General features: G+C 32.0%; 1 protein-coding gene across 2 annotated transcripts in view; it reads left to right on the top strand.

The window, feature by feature from the left end:
• ODR4 (odr-4 GPCR localization factor homolog) overlaps positions 1-16,945 on the top strand; it is a 43,476-nt gene that overhangs the window by 23,113 nt on the left and 3,418 nt on the right. Inside the window, exons 10-12 of one of the 2 annotated variants that reach the window (XM_032862621.1) lie at positions 2,567-2,695; positions 3,392-3,482; positions 8,208-8,393. In XM_032862621.1, the coding sequence (XP_032718512.1) occupies positions 2,567-2,695; positions 3,392-3,482; positions 8,208-8,393 (406 nt within the window). Of the gene's footprint in view, positions 1-2,566; positions 2,696-3,391; positions 3,483-8,207; positions 8,394-16,945 lie in introns of those variants that run through there. The other variant, XM_032862622.1, reaches the window with a different exon arrangement.

Below are 16,945 nucleotides of genomic sequence, written 5' to 3'. Positions count from 1 at the left end.
TTAGAAGTATTTATTGACTATATATAAGGGTTAGGCACTGATTGTGTTAGTCTCCTTGTTTAAAATTCCTTAGATGCTCCATACTGACTAGTTAGAAGAGTCTAATTCAAGACTCTTCATAGCCTCAGCATGCTTACTCATTAATTTCTTAATTACTGTTTCAGAGATTTACTTTCTGTGCCTTTAAAATTGTGTTGATTTTCTGAGCCATGTGTCCTTTTTTTTTTAACTTTATTTTTTTCAGTGTTCCAAGATTCATTGTTTATGCATCATACTCAGTGCTCCATGTAATATGTGCCCTCCTTAATACCCACCATCAGGCTCACCCAAACCCCTACCCCCCGTCCCCTCCAAAACCCTAAGTTTGTTTCTCAGAGTCCATAGTCTCTCATGGTTCAGCTCCTCCTCTGATTTCCCCCAACTCCCTTCTCCTCTCCTTCTCCCAATGTCCTCCATCTAATTCCTTATGCTCCACAAGTAAGTGAGACCATATGATAATTGACTCTCTCTGCTTGACTTATTTCACTCAGCATAATCTCCTCCAGTCCTGTCAATGGTGATAAAAAGTTGGGTATTCATCCTTTCTGATGGAGGCATAATATTACATTGTATGTATGGACCATATTCTCTTTATCCACTCGTCTGTTGAAGGGCATCTTGACCCTTTCCACAGTTTGGCGACTGTGGCTTTTGCTGCTATGAACGTTGAGCCATGTGTCTTGCCAGTGCCATCTTTTCTCTGTCATTCAGACAGTCAGAATCCTGTCTGTACTTTAAGATCTACCCCAAGTGCTACCACTTACATAAAGTTTCTTTTGGTCATCATAACCAAAGGAATCTTTTCTTTCCCAAAATACCATATCATCGTTACAGAAATTCCTCCACTTATGACCAAGTTAGGTTCCCAGAGTCTTTTTGTAAACTAATTTGTTCTTAAGTCCAAAGAAACCAAGAGAAATTGACCTTTGTAGAACACAGGTACATTTCTACCAGAAAGGAGTAAGTTAATCCTTCTATCTTTTAAAAACTCTCTGTGTGTTCATGTGTGTGTCTGTAGGTGTGTGTATGTGTAGTCTGTAATATATAGTCTTGTCCTTTTTGGAAAATAGTGCCCTGATTTATAAGGGCACTATTATATGTTATGTTATATTACATTATATTATATATTATTATATATTATAAATGTGTTATGTACTATAAAACATACATTAGATACTAAAAAGATAAAATAGGGCATTATGTTCCAAAATGGAACAGCTTCATCAGTAGTAAAATTCTGCATAGTGAATAAGGGGTTCAAGTACTCTTCCTCCACCCTGAGCTTATTGATATATCGATGATCTCTACAAGTATCATAGGAAGCTTAATCTAGATACAGTATGAACATTGTCACTCTGCTGTTTGGTTTGATGAAAGACATTTTTAAACAGACTTAGAACCTTTTGAACTATTCAGTCTGTGACACATTTTCTACCAATAAACTTAACTATGTTTGAGTTTAAATTCCTAAACACACACACACACACACACACACACAACAAACTAGCTCTGCTTGAATTACATTAGGCATTGACTGTTCATGCACTTTTAGTAGTTACAGATTAAGTCCTTCAGTTTCGTCACCATTTTTCCTCTTCAGTTCCTGATTATTCTTTATTGCAAAAAAGTTGCAGGATTTGTTTTGTTCAGAATTGACCCTATTTATTCTAGGTATACTTAAAATTTTTATTTTTGCCATGTCTCATTTGTGGGGTATCTTTTTTTTAAATCACAGTTTTTGTTTCCATAATGATTTTATAGGCTTCCAGTAGTACTTTCACTGTTTTAATGCTCTCCTTGTTTTGGCATTTATTAAAATAATAAGGTTAAAAATATATGTGAAACATCTTGAAACCAAGCATGAATTAACACTCCTTAGATTACAGAAGAATGAGATTGTAAGGTGGAAGTGTGACTGCTTACAACCACTAATGTCATTTTCTGGTGACAACCACAGTTAACTTGCCTTTCTGCTGCTGGGGAATATACAGCATTACTTTTAGCCTATGGGAGTTAAGTGTCGCAGGTGTTTAAATAAATGAGTGTCTTTACACTGCTTATCATTTTACCAAATTTATCACAACCTCTGTGTTCTAGTTATTTTTGTGTAAATCTTATATTGTATATCTTGTATCTCCTACTAGATAGATGATATACCAAATATATATATATATATATATCTTCTTTATACATCTTTTCCTCTTAGCAGTTTATGAGTAATCTGCAAATAATAATATTTTTAGTGAATATGTTAAATAAGTAATGGTATTTCAGATGGTAATGTTAGTAAGAAAAGATTCAGATGTAGTTGTGTTTAACTTCAGAGTACATTTAAAATTCTCAGAAAATAATATATAACTTAGTAAGGAGGAGTATGAAGGCCTTTTAATAATTTATGGGAAATATTTTCAAACACTTGGTTCAGTCAAAAATTTCTTCTCACTTCATGAAATGGCTTATATAATGTTTAAGTGTTTCATATAGTTAATTGTTGGCTATTAGAACTTAAATAGATTTTGTCTTTCAGCTTCTGAATTCAGACCACAGATCCACAGCCACAGTCCAGATCTGCAGCGGCTCTATAAACCTTAAGGGTGCTGTGAAATGCAGAGCCTATATCCATAGCAATAAACCCAAGGTTAAAGATGCTGTGCAGGTACAAAAGAAATAACTGGTATATGAAAAACAGAAGCATGTTAATGTAACATTCAAAAATCCTAAAATTTTTCTCAATCTCAGCTATCTTAATTATGGATTTGATTTTAACTGATAATCAAGTCCCAACCTATTGGCTAGTCCAAATATACCATGTAATTGGTCCCAAGATTTTCATATGTAGGATATCTGTTTTAAAATGCCTTTGTTAAACTGATGATTATACAAATTTATTCAGTGCTCCACAATTGTGATATATTAGTGCATTTGAAATCATTTCTTTGGCAGGAAATTAAACTTTTAAATAACAGGAAAAGTATTCATTGGAAATACTATTAGGTAGTATTCTATAATCTGGATATTCAGAAATTTTTAAAATGATGACTGGCACTTTTATCATGGTTATACATTTCCTAATTTGAAACACTAGCTGTATTTCTATAGATGGGAAATTTCATTAATTTATTTGGTTTTAATTATTTAAATGAAGGTGAGGCAAATTTGCTATTAAACTGTTAATGGATTAGTAAGTATATTAAATAAATGGATATTAAAAAATAGAATGATGTATCTGTTATTTTGGTGGATATGATTATATAGGAAAGTCCATTATGTTGGGGGAGGGTGGTAATAAAATAGTGTAAATCTAAAGTAATGGGTTTTATTTCTTACTGTAATTTGTTTTGTTTTTTCATAGGCAATGAAGAGAGATATATTGAATACAGTTACAGATCGTTGTGAAATGCTATTTGAAGATCTGCTTTTGAATGAAATACCAGAAAAAAAAGTTATGAGTATAAAATTAAGAACATTTTTTGCGTGTATTCAATTGATAGAGTAATAGGATGTCAAAATTTAATAGATACGTCATCTTTTGTAACTACCTAGATCTATCTTTTATGACAATATGGCATCTTTACTTTTCTTAGTGAATGAGAATTAATTTTCTTAGTTTTTCAATTGCCATCCAAAAAAAAATGTTTGGAACCCCGTATAATAACAAATTTGTCAACATTTAACAGTCTCAGGGAGGATTTTTTTAAAAAATTCTGCATAAATTTCTGCCGGAATGGGTAAACTATGTTAATATTTTTATTTTTATTTTATTTTTAAGATTTTATTTATTTGAGGGAGAGAGGAGAGCACAAGCAGGGGAAGCAGCAGAGGGAGAAGCAGGCTTCCCACTGAACAGGGAGGGAGCCAGATGTGGGGCTCGATCTCAGGACTTTGAGATCATGATGTGAGCCGAAGGCAGCCACTTAAACTGAGCCATCCAGGCACCCTTTTATTAACAATTTAAAGCTAATATTTTTAATTAAATCTGAGATTTTTAAAAAAATTATTCAAAATAAAAATATTAGTTTATTTATAATAAATTTTAATAGTTAGAAATTGTGGCATATATGGAACTGATCTCTCTATTGAGACTAAATTTTTTTGAGTACTAATTTATATACTCACTATTACTCTAACACTTTATTAGGTTTTAAAAAGCCTAGGCTATGGTGTTTTAACCTTTTATATTATTCCATTTTGAGATGTGTAAACTATACCATTTCTATAATTTGTATTAATAATAATTTTTTTACTCAAAAACACAATTATAATACTGAGTATGCTTCTGGAAGGTACACATTTTTCTCTGCCTTCCTACCAGTCAGGTTTGAGTGCACTTGCAATTCACAGTTGAATATGTACATAATTGAAACACACACATTAGCTTGTTAAGGGAATATTTTTATGTTAATAGGAAAAAATCTGTGTAACTGTAGAATTAACTTCTTGTTACCTATATTGATAGATAGTATATTAGGTTTGGTGGACTAATCATAATCTTTTTTATATTCCTAGTGTGATAGATTAGTATAATTGCCAGATTTAACATTTGTCCTTCCTGTACTCACAAATAACTCTGAAGTTCCATTTACTAATAATATATAGTTTTTCTGAGACATGAATTTGAGTCTTACATGCAGCAATTAGATTGAGAATTTTGTTTTGGGAAGTATGTAAAACCTGGTCAGTGCACCCATTCCGCATATCATCCTCATGTCAGGGCGGCCTTGTTTTTACTACTTAACTTTGCGTATGTGGTAACTCTTTGTGGTGCTAAACATTACTTCACTTACTGAGCAACAGTATGTGCTACAACTGAACTGTGAATTTTAGGATTTTCAGAGACATGGAACTGTACTCACTGTTAGTGCCAAACCTCCCCTATTACACACATTAGTTCAATACTCTGTTCCATTTTAACGGTGCTTAGTAAACTGGTATTATATGACTATCTTGGTATTATTTTATATTGAGTGAGCTAGTATTTTTAAATTTTTGCTTATGTTCAAGCAATACAGTTACTTCTCACAGCTCTGTGATATAAGTATCACAGTTGTGATACTTATACATTAAATATGATGTATTAGAAAATAAGGTTATCATCTAATCTTACCCAAAAATTTTTTTTAAATAAAAATTTTCACTGGTAGTTGAGTGGCCTTTGAGGCCTGTGTGAAGAGAATGGTCAGTGTAGTTTGTTGGAATGGGGCACCTGGGTGGCTCAGTGGGTTATAAAGCCTCTGCCTTCGGCTCAGGTCGTGATCCCAGGGTTCTGGGATCGAGCTCCACATTGGCCTTTCTGCTCAGCACGGAACCTGCTTCCCCCTGTCTCTCTGCCTGGCTCTCTGCCTGCCTCTCTGCCTGCTTGTGATCTCTGTCTGTCAAATAAATAAAATCTTAAAAAGAAAAAAAATGACTAACATACTTGGTTGGGTTCTACGTCTACCCTGCAACTAGCAGGGTCGCTTTAGACCAATGATTTAGTCTATCCAAGTATCCATTGCCTTACCTAGAAAACAGGGATTACAGTAGATACTCTGAGGTTGTGAAATTTAAAAAGGTGATATTGTAAAGCCCCTAGTACAAATTGGTAAGCTGTATGTTTAGTAAGTGGTAGTTACTATTATATTGGAGATGATAAAGAATGAGACTTACTTGATAGTTGTCTTTAAAATTTCCTAACTTTAATTTTGGGAAAGTGTATCATATTTCAAAAAGAAAGCAAATATAAATACATATATTTTTAAACTTTAGTGATAGAATTATTTCAGCAACATGTTAGTTGATCTTAAGATATCAAGATAAAAGAATAAATTGTAAGTGTAATAATACAAACAAACATAAAATTTGAAGTTGAACATATGTATACCAAATTGTTAGATTTTAGATTTGGTCTTTATTTTACTTGGGTCATCTTTCTTCTATACTGGTAAGATTTTATAGATTTGTAATATGGTAAAATGTAGAACGTATGCCATGAAATTAACCTGAACTAGAGTATTTTTGCATGCCTAAGGAAGTCTGCAAAGGGCATATTAACTTTACATTGACTTTACATTCCTAATCTTTAAAATAAACGTAGTCTGAATTCTGGCTATCCAGTGACACTAAAAATGTAAGAAGTCCAGTCATCCCTTAGCTTATTATGGTCTTCTCCTTCTCAGATTCCCCTCAAGTATTCCAGAACTTCTCTCAGCCTGCATTTAATCTTGTCCAACTTACTCTCAGCAGATAACCTACTTGTTGTGAAAATTGAGGACTCTTACCTTCTTCCATTCCTATATTCATATCCATCCATACCATTTGTCCTCTGAGAACATAATTGTATTCCTCTTTGCCTTTGGTCATGATTTTGCTCCCTGGATGGCACTTCTCTTTGTTTCATACAAATGTCTATTTATCCTTCAAGAATCAACTCCTATATCAACTATTCACAATTTTCTATAATACTCCAGTATGAGTTAGGATTCTGTTCTTAAGCAGTAAAAAACCAGTTCTTACATTACCTTGAATTTTTTTCCTCTGTTTTGAACTTACTCAGATAGAGTTTTACTAGATGCTCTGCTGTGGGAATATTCCTAAAGGTTTCTTAGAATGCTTTATGAGGAGTGTTTTTTTTGTTGTTTTTTTTTTGTTTTTTTTTGTTTTGTTTTGTTTTGTTTTTAACAAGATCCTCTTATTTTTAATCTCAGATCAACCAGAAAACTTGATTTTATTTAGCTACTAAATGGCTAATTTAACTTTTTAACTTGAAAATTATAAGTTCTATTTTTCAGTGAGTAAAATTATTGCAATACTGCTTTAACATTTGATTTTATATCAAGCATATTTATTTCTTTTTCAGGAAAACTAGAATAGAATAATGCACTTTGAAATAATTTTAAAATTTTGCATGCCAATTACATATACATATTGTAGCCATCTTTGAAAGTTTTGAACTTAACCTTTTTTAAGAAACTATAGGCCAAAGTAAAATAATACATTCCTAATTTCAATGGGTGGACAATATACATGCTACAGTAAAAATTGCAGTAATATAATATTATAGCTAGGAGGCAGTCTGGTCAAAGAGTAAAATTCTCCCAGTTCTCCTATGACAAGCAGAATCTGGCAGGAACGCATAATTTAAGTCATAGCATTTTCTGTGACACTTAAGGCATTCTTCGTCATCTTCTGTTTGTAATTGTGTAGAGCTACCACTAGTTTGACAAGGAAATGTAGATTGCTTTTAAAGTGAGCCCTAGTTTTCTACTTGATCTTTTCATTGGCAACTTAATCATATCCATTGCTGAAAGAGGTGATTCTTTACACAAAATCTCTTTGTTAATAGTTCAATAGGATGATGGTGTTGAACCAAACAATAATTACATGTTTATGTAGAGCAGTGACAATGTTAGAAGTTGGGGGAAATACTGTATTTTATTTTGTGAGTATTCAAAAAATGAAACATTTATTGTTTATTTAGCTTCAGATTATTTTTTCTAAGGATACTTTAAGGCTGTTAACAGAAAGGTATTACAACTTAGCAAGATAAAAAATATTAGCAATAAGAACAAGGCAAGAGGAAAATGAAAAAGAAAGCAGGATGGAGTTAGTAGTAAGAGTAGTGTAGAAAACATGTATCTTGATGTCTTACACATGCTTGATATAGGGGGCTCGATCTGTAAGATGAAGTCAGCAGTAAGATTAGAGCAAAAGGAATGCTGTTAAATTGTCCTATACATTTGACATAGGTGGGCCACTAATTTGACTTCAAACTTGCATGAAGAAGAGAAGTATTTATAAAATGCAGTGCTTGTACCGTTAAACAAGAAAAACAACAATTTCTGAGACCCGGGACAAAATTCTCCTGGGTATTCCTTCATAAGACAGTGGATAATACTAGAATATATAACTTAAAAGAAAGAAAGAAAAAAACAGTGTATAAATAAAAATATCCTCACATTGAAGGCAGTGGTTAAGTTTATATTTTATAGGAGTATAATTTAGTCCCTTACAGAGGCCAGGGGTATTGAGGTAAAGCAGAATTCAGCAAGAGCAATTCTGTGTCTGATCAATTAAGACATGAAAAGACCTTTTAGGTTTTATTTTTATTAATATTTATTTCATATACAAATATATCATGGATGCTAGTTACAGACCTATCTAAATATTGATAATGTTCCTTCTCCCTTCAGATTCTGAAAAAGAGTTTCATATCCTCCCTCACCGAGTTTTTGTCCCCATTCCGGGATCCACTGTAATGTTATGTGATTATAAATTTGGTGATGAGTCAGCCGAAGAAATGAGAGACCATTTTATAGAGATGTTAGATCGTATGATTCAAATAGAAGATTTGGAAATTGCAGAGGAAATAAACACAGGTAATTATATGATGTTACTTAAGAACCTGATTAGACTTTTGCAAGATGACCTTTAAGACATCTAGTTTGTCTTTAGATTTCTTTAACATTAGTTCTGTTTGTTATTTTTGAGGCGTTTAAAAATGTGTCTGTTCAATTTCTACAGATAGAAACATACAGTCAGTGTTTTCCTGGAAAATTCTACCAAAATTTAAGTTGCTTAAGGTTTTTCTAAGCCTAGCAAGTAGATCTTCATAAAACAAGTTCAGCTTTAAATGAAATACATAGCTTTTAGGTATTTCTTTTATTGTAAGAAAAGTTTTCTTAAAATTCACTATCTTAAGTAATCATTTGGTTAAGCATTTTTAAACAGTTTATTAGACATCTCTTCGATACTAGTGGGCTTTATTTTCTTATCCCTTCATATAATTGGGATACCAAGCTGAAATTGGCAGTTCCGAACATTAGATCAAGATTATTATTATAGAGCATAGATTTGCTATACTATCTAATTATGTAACAGTTTCTCCTCCTAGCCATCACGTTCACATTTGACCTTACATTCTATTTAGAAGGCTGCTTTTATTTTGTTTTGTGTTGCTTTCCTTTTGTTTTGTATCTAGTGAAAGTAGGTTATGAAAACATATCCATAAATAAGTGTGTAAGTTTATGACAGAGTTCCTGAAACATTTATAAATATGTGTTAAAAATAATTATTTGCAAGTATCAGTAAATACTGAGTATGTAGCTGTTTATCAAATTTAAAATTTCTGCTATCATAGTAGAAAGTCTTTAGGTTTTTGAATATGGAAGTTTATAAAATTTGAATATAGCAATATTTAAGTCTTTTCTGATTTCTTAATTATTCTTCTGTTATTTAACTAATTCCTGTCTCCCACCATAAGAGTATTTGAGTCAGAATACTCATTACAATAATAAGTAAGTATTTCGTTGGCGAATATCAAGTCTGTCAGTAAAATCTTAGGTTAGTTTGAGACTAGTGAGTTTATTTTTTTGTTTTTTTTTTTTTTCAACAACTCCAGGTTTGTGTTAATTATGCTGTGGAACAGTAAGCTTGTTTTAAAGAAAAAAAATACTTTATTTAAAATTGCTCAGTATCTTATGTTAAAACAGCAGCTGTGTTAAAAAAAAACTATTATTGTTATTATTATTTTTTAAATATTTTATTTATTTGACAGACAGAGATCACAAGTAGGCAGAGAGGCAGGCAGAGAGAGAGGGGGGAAGCAGGCTCCCTGCTGAGCAGAGAGCCTGAGGCAGGGCTCGATCCCAGGACCCCTGGATCATGACCCGGGCCGAAGGCAGAGGCTTTAACCCAATGAGCCACCCAGGAGCCCCCAAAACTATTATTTTTTAAGAGATAGCTATAGTATATTCCCTGATAGATACTTTGAAAGTAAACTGGTAAACATGTTTGCTTCTTTCTGAAAAATGTTTTCCCAGATTGGTGGCCACAGTATCTCTGCCAACCAGATGTAGAGTCATCAGGATAGGGATTTTTGATTATTTTCTTCACTTTTGTCTCTAGTGCCTACCAGTAGTTCTTGACCCATTCTGTTGTTGATAATCTGAATGAATTTTACATGAGATCATTAGAGTTAATCTAGTTCATTTTCTTTAACATTGAAATCTATATTCCTAGGAGATGGGGACTTAGACTGTATTCTTTCTTATTCTGAATACTAGTCTTCCTTCCAATAACTAACACCTTATTCAGTAATCTGGAGTTGAGTACTTTTTTATTGAGGCCATGCTTTTAATTTGAGGACAACTATCATGCTCTAAGTATGTTGAAGTCAAATATTTGTATAGTCCTTTAACTGGTCTCTTTATTATAGTTACCAGACCTCATTCTTTCTTACCGCCTTGTTTGTCTTCTTATAGATTAGGAATTTTAAAACTGTGCTACCCATAACCTTTGGGATCATAACTTGCTTTCAGGAGGTCCACAAACCACTTAAAAGTAATGATACAATTTTTTTCTGGATAAAGTTCTGTAACTATTAAAGGGTTGGTGACCTAAGAAAGATTAAAAACTATTTCTTTAAATATACTTTGGTTTGTCTCTCTTGAAGGGCATTACCCTGAATTCAATCTAATACTCTCATAATATTATTAGCTATTATTTATATGGAATCTACTGTGTATAGGCACTGTTTTAAGAACCTTACAAATACTAAATCACTCAATTCTTATAATAGCCCTATGATATAGATACTATTCTTAGTCCCATTTTCCAGATGAGAGAATTGAGTCTCAGTAAGGTCAAATAATTTTTCCTGGGTTACACAGCTGGTAAATGGTGGAGTTAAAATTTAAACTTAAGCAATTTGGTTCTAGAGTCTGTGCTTTTTTCTAACAATTCCTTTCAATGGGACCTAACCAACACGGACTATAGAACTACTACCTTCCATGGTCTACATATTTATTTTAGCATGGCCATCTTCATTGCATCATTCAAAAATTTTTTTGACTTAAATGAATGATGTTACATTATCCTGGTTTAATTTCATCTTGCTTCTGTCAGTATAATTTCTCACTTCTTGGCAAGAATCCTGGATTTGTTATCATAATAGATGGTTTTCATACTCTTTTTGAATTACTTGTCACTTTTAGTGTGTATTACATTCATGAAAGATTAAAGGGTAGTACTGTATACAAAACTTGACCCATTCACAACTTACTTTACTTTTTTAAATTTTTTGACTATTTTTGTAGCTTACTTTAAAAATTAGATAAAAAAGTATAAGGAGAGAGAGATTTCATTTAGATTTTATATATTTTTTTAAGATTTTATTTACTTATTTGAGAGATAATGACAGAGATGGCAAGAGAGCGTAGGAGTGGGGAGGAGAGGGAGAAGCAGGCTCCCCACTGAGCAAGGAGCCCAATGTGCAGGGCTCCATCTTAGGACCCTGTGACCATGCCCTGAGCTAAAGGCAGATGCTTAAGTGCCTGAGCCACCCAAGCACCCCTGTCAGATTTTTGGTAGTGTGTACCTAGAATGTTTATCTCTCTATCTGAGCTCCATACCTCAAACATGATAGGTATTCTTAAATATTTGTTAATAATTGACTGACACATACTAAATAGATAATTTTTTGGAAATTATAGTACATCTTTTCGTCACTTATTTTATGCTTGAAAAATTGTAAAGGTTACATCTAGCCAGACAAGGTTTTTAAGGTTTGTAACTGAACATGAACATTTAAAAAGGGTGTGATAGTCACAGCTCTATGGTGAGATATTTCAGAACATTATAAGGAGCATAGAAGATTTAAAACATATTACAGTATGCAGCACTAGACTTATTAATTTTAGTTTATAGGATTTAGTATGTCTGTTACATATTTATTAAGCATTTGCTCTGTTCAAGGCAAGGTAATAGGTAAAAATCAAAGACCAGATACCCTTCCTTAAAAGGAAATTTCCTTTCCTGATTTGGAAGATAAAATATATATGCACTGTTAATTATGCAGAGCATGTTGTAAGGTCATAAAAGTAAGAACTTAACATTAATGATTAAAATCTTAAAGTTTCCAGTGATTTTGTTAATTATTTAATGAGAAGAAAATATTTTGACTGTAGGTTAGCAATAACAATCTACAGTAACCAGATTTTAACATTACTATTTTCAGTTTTAGCAAACTGTTTCCATTTTCTCATTATTTATTATTACTGCATTATGTTTCACTTTAATTGAAAAATAGATGTCTGTTGTATAAATTGATGCTCTGTATTCAGTGGATAATCCCAGATATATTAAAAGCTCCATAGTTTTGAATGGTTCTTGGAATTCTTTGAAATATCCTTGCAAATAATTAAAAGACTTATTTATAACTCAAGGTAATATACTTCTTGGTTATTATTATCAAATTTTAATGCTATTCTTTAATAAATTGTTTTTATCATTTATATATATATACTAAATATATCTTAATCCTATTTCACACCTTTCCTTCAGTAAGCTTTATCATTAACACCGTACCATCTTAAGTATTAGTATGAGCTAGTAAATGAGGTATTTAAAACCCACTTTTTAATCCTAGATGATATATAAATGTTCATTAGTCTTTTTTGTGGATTTTGATTTTCCTAAGTTTTTAATATTGGGACTTATATATTTCACACGATATTTTAAAATTATTTTCTTTCTTCTTTTTATGCTGGTAATCTAGTATAGACTTAGATAAACTGAATAGGAAGAGTTTAATATTACAAACACAAAGGAAACAACACAGCAATTTGTGGAAAGTTTAGGTGTATATACTTGAATGTATGCTGTATCAAACTTATGATCTCTAGATTATGTATTTTTCTAGTATTATATGATGTATTAAAGATACTACTTCATTATGTTAAGTATGCTTCTTTAAGGACTCTTCCCTGTTTTTGAAACTTATATAAATCCCATCTGAGTGATTGATTGATTACTATTTTTGATTGCCTATTATGTATTAAGCATTAGGGTTCTAAAGATAAAATATACAGTCCTGACTCTCAAGAAGTTCACAGTACAGAGAAATGGGTTACTCTAAATTAGGTGATTAGTTCTGTAGTAGAGGGATGAACAGAATTTTCAGAATGTTTAGCACAGGGATTATCTTTATATGGGATTAGAGAAAGTTTCTGAGAGCAGGTGACATTTGAGTTCATTTTGAAGGATGAATATAGTAAAAGTAACTCTAGGCTTCTCAGGAATTGAACACTGGCATCACTTGTATGGTGACCAAGCATATGACTTGTATAGAATTGTATTAGTTTTGCTTTTTCAAGTATTTGTTGAATTAGAAGGAATGATTTGGTAATTAGCATATTTTTTAGGGTAAAAACACATTTTAAGAGAAAATTAAGTGATTTTTCATAACATCCTATTTGTTTAGAATTATATTCACTTACTCATTCACTTCTTTACTCATTCATTAATTACTCAAAAATATATTATTTTGTTAGTAATAAAATAATGGATTGTTAATTAATATTTATTTACTCAAAAATATTAGATGCATGATTTTATGAAGATAGTATTTTAACTGAGTCCAGGTATGCTACCTACATCTGTGTAACTTTAAGTCCCCCAACTTCTCTTGAGGTTAAGAGAATTTAGTACAAATATTAGGGAAAATACTTTCTAAACAAAAAGAGATTCATAACTGTAAGGTGATATTAACTAGTATTATCAAACTTCTAAATAATGAACTTTCTGAATTATAATAAAAAATATTAACATTAAAGTGTAAAAATAATATTTTATAGTGTATAGATTTTCCTACATATTTGAAATTAGGGTTTTCTTATATAATACCCTATAAAAGGTGGAGTTCAGATGTTCAAGTTCAAAAATTGAAATCAATTCGTATCTATACATTTAGGGTTATTAACTTGTTATAAGAATCTGGCTTATTTTCTAAGTATTTGATGCTATTATCTACTGATTGTTGTTTAATTATTTCTGTTCTATAATATACTTGCCAAGTAGTTGCTATGTTTGAAATACATATTTTGCCAGGTAAGTACCTTAAAATAACATACTTTTAAATGACTTAAGGGATGAAGAACAATTTGTTTGTCAAAATGACTCACTTAAGGTGAGAGGTAACTATGGTTTTAAAATTTCTTAGATACATTAGTCATCTCCTACTAGATATTAAGTTAATAATTCAGATGCACTTTATCTACAGTATCAGCTAAAAATTTGAAGACACAACTTTAAAATCTGGTGAAACTCGTCTTTGTCAATTCTGTCTTGATAACGGAACTAATTTATTTTTGTTGTTTGGTTAAACATTGATAATTTAATTATAAAGGAAAGGGCAGTAATAATGAACATGTATTTTTATGACTAAATCACTTCGTATAGTGAAATCTCACTACTTCAGTATTCAGGGATGGGAAAGAAGATAGCTAAGGAGTTCAAGTCCTCCCATTGTATTTTAAGCATCTAAATAGTCTTGCCTAACTATCAATTATCATAAAATTGAACCCATTTACAATTTAGCATTCAGTCATTATTGCTTTTGTTTTCTCTTTTGTTGACAGTTGCTCAAAAAGGTTACTTTCTTACATGATTAATTTGGGGCTTGTCTGAAGTGAAAATTACCTGGTTTTAAGGAATGCTTAAGATCTAATTTCCTATTGAATCATATGTTATTTGCATTTAAATTTCAGACACTAGTAAAATGACATCGCGTCTGAGATTTGAATTAAAATCCCAGGAGCTCCCACCAAAAACAGACATAAATAAATTGTTATGACAATGTCTTAGTCATCCTTGAAAAAATGCTCTGCTTCAGTAAAATTATCTGATTTGTATCAAATCAATATGGTTTTGTATGACAGATTAAAAATGAAAATAGAGCAATGAAATGTCTTTTTTATAGAAGTAAATTACTTGTGCAGAACATTTGACATACTAGAGCATGACTTTCGTATATAACAATTCAATATTAAATGTATAAGTAATATATCATGACAAAACCATTTTTGTGCTCTTTAAATACAACTACTCAAAAGAGATCCTGTAACAAATAGGTGTAATTCATGCTTCATCCGTTATTTTTATCTGCATTTGTTGTCTGATATAAAGATTTTAGTGTCCCCCAAAAAAGTTTTTTGGTACTGCTATTTACTAATAGAAAAACCAAAATTATGTGTGTGTTAACATGAATAAAACTGTATTTTTCATTCAACTTTTTGATCTATAGATAAAGTTAGGGGAAATATGAAGCTGGTAGGTTAATGTAATCTAGAACTAAGGTGTTATAGTCCTTAAGAAAACTAGAAACTGTGGAAATATGGAAGACTGATTGGTTCTAGAGACAGTTCATAATAAGAATATTTGGCCTTTACAACCAATATGATATGGGAGAAAAAAAAGAGCAGAGGGTTTTATTTGTTTTTAAAGTACTTTCATCATATGCTTGAATAGGGGAAAAAGGAATGGTCATACCCCGGATTCTAATGAGGTAGTTACTAAAGATGATTTCTGAAAATGACAGTAAATTTTTATTCATGGGAAATTGATAAAAATTAGGCATTTTTTTCTTTTTCTTTCATCCATTTTGGTACCACAGATACATTTTTCAATAAGTTTATGTATCATACTTGCAAGTTATATTGAAATACAGAGATGTCTATAAGAACATTTTAAATCCAAGCAATAAGCTCTCTTACTTTGAATTTAAGTGGTAGCATTTACTGTCTCTCACTCTGTGGTTCTCTTCTCTTCTCTTTGTAAATAGAAGGATCAATATGGAGTAGATGCCTTCAGACAGCTCCCTAGAGTTCTATAAAATAGCATTTGATTACCACTTCTGAGGGAATGAAGGGAGTCTGGCTTGAGGAGCCCTCTGTTCTTGCTTTAGCCAGCATAATTCTGTTTTAATGCTGGGATTTTCTGTCAGATTCTTTAGCACTAGAGAAAAAAAAAAAAAACAAAAACCACTGGTCTATCTAAGGATGTTTTTAGTTCACTTTTAATCAGTGTTAAATAAATTCAGCTAAGCTAATCTACATAAATTATTACCAGCATAATGAAACAGAAAGAGAACTTGTATTTGAATTCTCAGTCTGCCGCCCATGATCCTCAAATGTGAACTTAACTTTCCAGGTTTTATTTTCCATCTGTAAAATGAGATAAGGTGGTCGTCTTGTTTAATGTTGAGTTGTTTCAAGGTCAAATTTATGATCATATTTTGCTTGTATACAGTTGACCCCGTTATATTCAGAGGATAAATTCCAGGAACCCCAGTGGATGCCTGAAACTGCAGATAGTACCTTTCTATATACTGTGAACTCGGTATACCATGCTTTTTCCTAGATATGCGAACCTGTGATAAAGTTTAATTTATAAATTAGACATGGTAAGAGATTAAAAACAATAACTTAAAAATAAAATAGAAGTTATAACAATATACAGTAGATAAAAGTTATGTGAATGTGCTCTTTCCCTCAAAATATCTGATTGTATTTATACCCACCCCTCTTGTGATTATGTGACGTGATAAAATGTCTCATAATGAGATGAAATGAGGTGAACGATACAGGCATTGTGACGTAGCATTAGGGCATTGTTGACCTTCTGATACTGTGTCAGAAGTGGGATCATCTGCTGCTGGACTGAATTGACTGCAGGTATCTGAAACTGAAGATTAGTGGGGGGACTACTATATTTCAAATTTCAGGTTAGAGCCAGTCAGCAAACTTGTTCTGTATAGGGCCAAATGGTAAATATTTTAGGCTTTATGGGGCACATAAAATCTGGCCCATGGGGCAGTTGCTAATCCCCGCTATTAATATTAATATATAATTATTTGAAATTATTGTCAAGCCATCAAAAAGGATGATAGAAATTAATTCCGATTAAGAATGAAGGTTACCGGGCGCCTGGGTGGCTCAGTGGGTTAAGCTGCTGCCTTCGGCTCAGGTCATGATCTCAGGGTCCTGGGATCGAGTCCCGCATCGGGCTCTCTGCTCAGCAGGGAGCCTGCTTCCTCCTCTCTCTCTGCCTGCCTCTCTGTCTACTTGTGATCTCTCTCTGTCAAATAAATAAA

Source organism: Lontra canadensis, unplaced genomic scaffold, assembly GCF_010015895.1.
Source record: "Lontra canadensis isolate GAN:19392208 unplaced genomic scaffold, GSC_riverotter_1.0 scaffold24, whole genome shotgun sequence".
In the NCBI taxonomy this organism is placed as follows: Eukaryota; Metazoa; Chordata; class Mammalia; order Carnivora; family Mustelidae; genus Lontra; species Lontra canadensis.
This window is presented reverse-complemented; position numbering and strand designations above follow the sequence as displayed.